This window comes from Ziziphus jujuba, chromosome 2 (genome assembly GCF_031755915.1).
Source record: "Ziziphus jujuba cultivar Dongzao chromosome 2, ASM3175591v1".
Taxonomy (NCBI): Eukaryota; Viridiplantae; Streptophyta; class Magnoliopsida; order Rosales; family Rhamnaceae; genus Ziziphus; species Ziziphus jujuba.
The window spans coordinates 33,650,328-33,653,128 of NC_083380.1; the positions used below are offsets into that span (position 1 = coordinate 33,650,328).

At 38.7% G+C, this 2,801-nt stretch overlaps 1 protein-coding gene across 1 annotated transcript; it reads right to left on the reverse strand.

Moving 5' to 3' along the window:
* Window positions 1–449: 449 nt before the first annotated feature.
* On the reverse strand, window positions 450–2,171 carry LOC107419712 (UDP-glycosyltransferase 91C1-like). Its single transcript, XM_016028485.4, has one exon. The coding sequence runs from the start codon at window positions 2,016–2,018 to the stop codon at window positions 600–602; it is 1,419 nt and encodes a 472-aa protein (XP_015883971.2). The 5' UTR covers window positions 2,019–2,171; the 3' UTR covers window positions 450–599.
* Window positions 2,172–2,801: the final 630 nt, after the last annotated feature.

A 2,801-nucleotide genomic window follows, 5' to 3' on the forward strand; every position in this document is an offset into this window, starting at 1 on the left:
AGTTTGTAAATTGTTAAAAAAAAAAAAAATAGATAGACATACTTATCAAATTATTATATCATTATATCATAGTAATTTTAAAATTATTTTGATTTGAACTATTCAAAACTAAAATAAACTACTATTAAATACCTTAATTTCAAATTAAGTCACATACATGCACATGGGCACACCTAGTACTTAACAAAAATTCCATGAATCTGGGATTTGGGTAATCTCTAGATACAAAATTGTATAAGTTCTGCATATAGGTCCGGCCGATGGATACCATACGAATTTGTACCCAAAAAAAATCAAGTTTTGCCCTATATACTTTGGTAAATGACAGCAAAATAGGTCAAATATTGAGCAGTCACCGGCCACAATAATTATTCCATATGAATAGGCGCGAGTGTTCATTTCCATCATATAGACAAACATGCAGTTACTGTACTGTAGGTGGAAGAAAATATAAGGGGAAAAAAAAATGGAAAAGCAGCTCAACCTTTATTTTTTTCTGGGTAATAAGAAAACAACTCAACTTGATAAAATACAGTACGTTCAAACTTAAGAAAGTTTCAGGGCTAAAATTTAAGCAATTCGTAATTAATAAAATGAGTTCAAGCAGCAAAAGTCTCAAGGCACTTAATGAACTCGTCTAGGCATCTGTTATTCAATTCCACGTTCCCAAAGATGTCTCTTATCGCCCATGCATTTGCCCTCACTGACTCACCTTCTTGATCTACCATCACTCGGCGAATCAACTTGGCCACCGAGTCACTCGTGAATGACCCGGTTTTGTCATCCCTTGGTATTTCCAACCCAACACCTCTCTCTTGCATAAGCCGAGCAATCAATCCTTGATCTGCACTGGCGCCGGAAAACAAAATCAATGGCAGGCCAAATCCCAGTGCTTCAATAACTGAGCCCCAACCGCAATGCGTCAAAAAACCACCAATTGACGAGTGGGCCAAGATCCTGAGTTGGGGTGCCCAGCCCCTCCATATAAGACCACGTTCTGAGACCTGGGCTTCAAATTCGGGTGGAATTATATGGTCCGATCCTAATAAACCTTCAACCAGTGGACGATTGTTGAGCACCCAGATAAAAGGCAGTCTGGATTTCTCAATCCCATATGCCAACTCGTGCATCATATCCCGACTCAAACTCACCTCGGTTCCAAATGCAATGTAAAACACAGACCTGTGTTTGTTGTTGTCCAGCCACTCTTTCAATGTTTTCCATTTGATCTCATCATCATCTCCTTGCACGGAATTGGAATGATGAGGTGGCAGGAATCCAATGGGGACAGCTGGTTTCCCGTAAAGCTTTTGGAGTAGACTCAACGAGTCGGCTTCAAACTTGGGACAAGTCCTCATGGTCACAAACTGGCAACCTTGAATGGCATGTGCAAATCTCTCAAAATCTGCTACGTCCCGGTCCATGCAGTCCCAATGGCTCACCATCTCGTGCAACTTGAAAGCCTCATTGCTAGGAAAGTCTATCCACTTTGGGACAACAGTGAAATCCTCAGGTTTCTGGCGCTGACCCCCAGTCAACTCCGACGGTGGGCCAACAAAGGCAAGAGAAGTGGCATTGGTTATGTGAAAGAAAATGGAGTTGATGCCGAGTTGAGTTGCAACTTGGGGTACCCAGTAACAGACGAAATCATGGATGATCCAGTTAACGTCAGAAGCTTGAAGAAAGTGAATTAAAGAGGGCTGGAGCATGTCATAAGCTTTTTTAAGATAGGGGACTTTTTGAATGGAAATGTCGGCGGTGGACTCCACGCCATTTGGTAAACCATCAACTTCGGGCAAAGGAAGCTCTACAAAATTGATCAGACAAGAATCAGACAAAGCTTGGTGGAGTTTAGGGAGGCGACGTATGTTTTTAGGGGTTGAAATGAAGGTTACTCTATAACCCTTTTCAGCTAACAACTTGGACACCTCAAGATATGGCAGTAGATGGCCGTATGCTAGCCACGGGAACAATGCTATGTGAAACTTATTTTCTTTCTTCATCATCAGCTCCTCCATGGTGATGGTTTTTGTGACAAAGGATTAATCTTCATCGAGCTTCACCAAACTAATCCCCTCTCCATATATATATATATATATATATGAAACTAGAGCTCTCTCTCTCTCTCTCTCTCTCTCTCTCTCTCTCGATATACATAATTAATTAACACTATTCTCTTCTGACTACGATATATCAAACAACCAAATGAAACTGATAAATTAATGGTGAGCATCTCCTGGCTAAAAATATCTGTTTATTGAAAATATCTAATAAAACGTGTGGCTGTAAAAGAAAGGTCAGAAAACGATGTTTCTAGATTCATTTTCTAAATATCTGCATTATTAAGATTCTATAGTTCAATTTGTTTAAATTGTTTAAATCTAAATAGATATAAGTCCTCAAACCATCGTACCGAGGTACAAGCAATAATTTCTGCAAGCCTATTACTAGCTGTCTCTTTTTTATTCCTCTTTGTTTCCTATTGAAAATCCAATGGGCTGGCCACACCGAACATAGGTGGTAAGAAAATTGATTACTTGACTCCCCAAACATTTCGGCATTCTAACTTCACTATTGAAGAATGCTACAAGCCCACGGACTAACAGCATTTGAGCGAAACTTCAATGTCTTCCTGGATATAAAGCTAAGAAAAATTCTCTCTCTCATTTTTCTCTTTTAGATTTCTACAAATATAAGAACATATTTTTGTGGTTTAATTCATATTGCGAAAGAATATATGTATGTTTACTTGCGAATACCTTTTACATATATATATATATATATATAATAACCAATAAAAT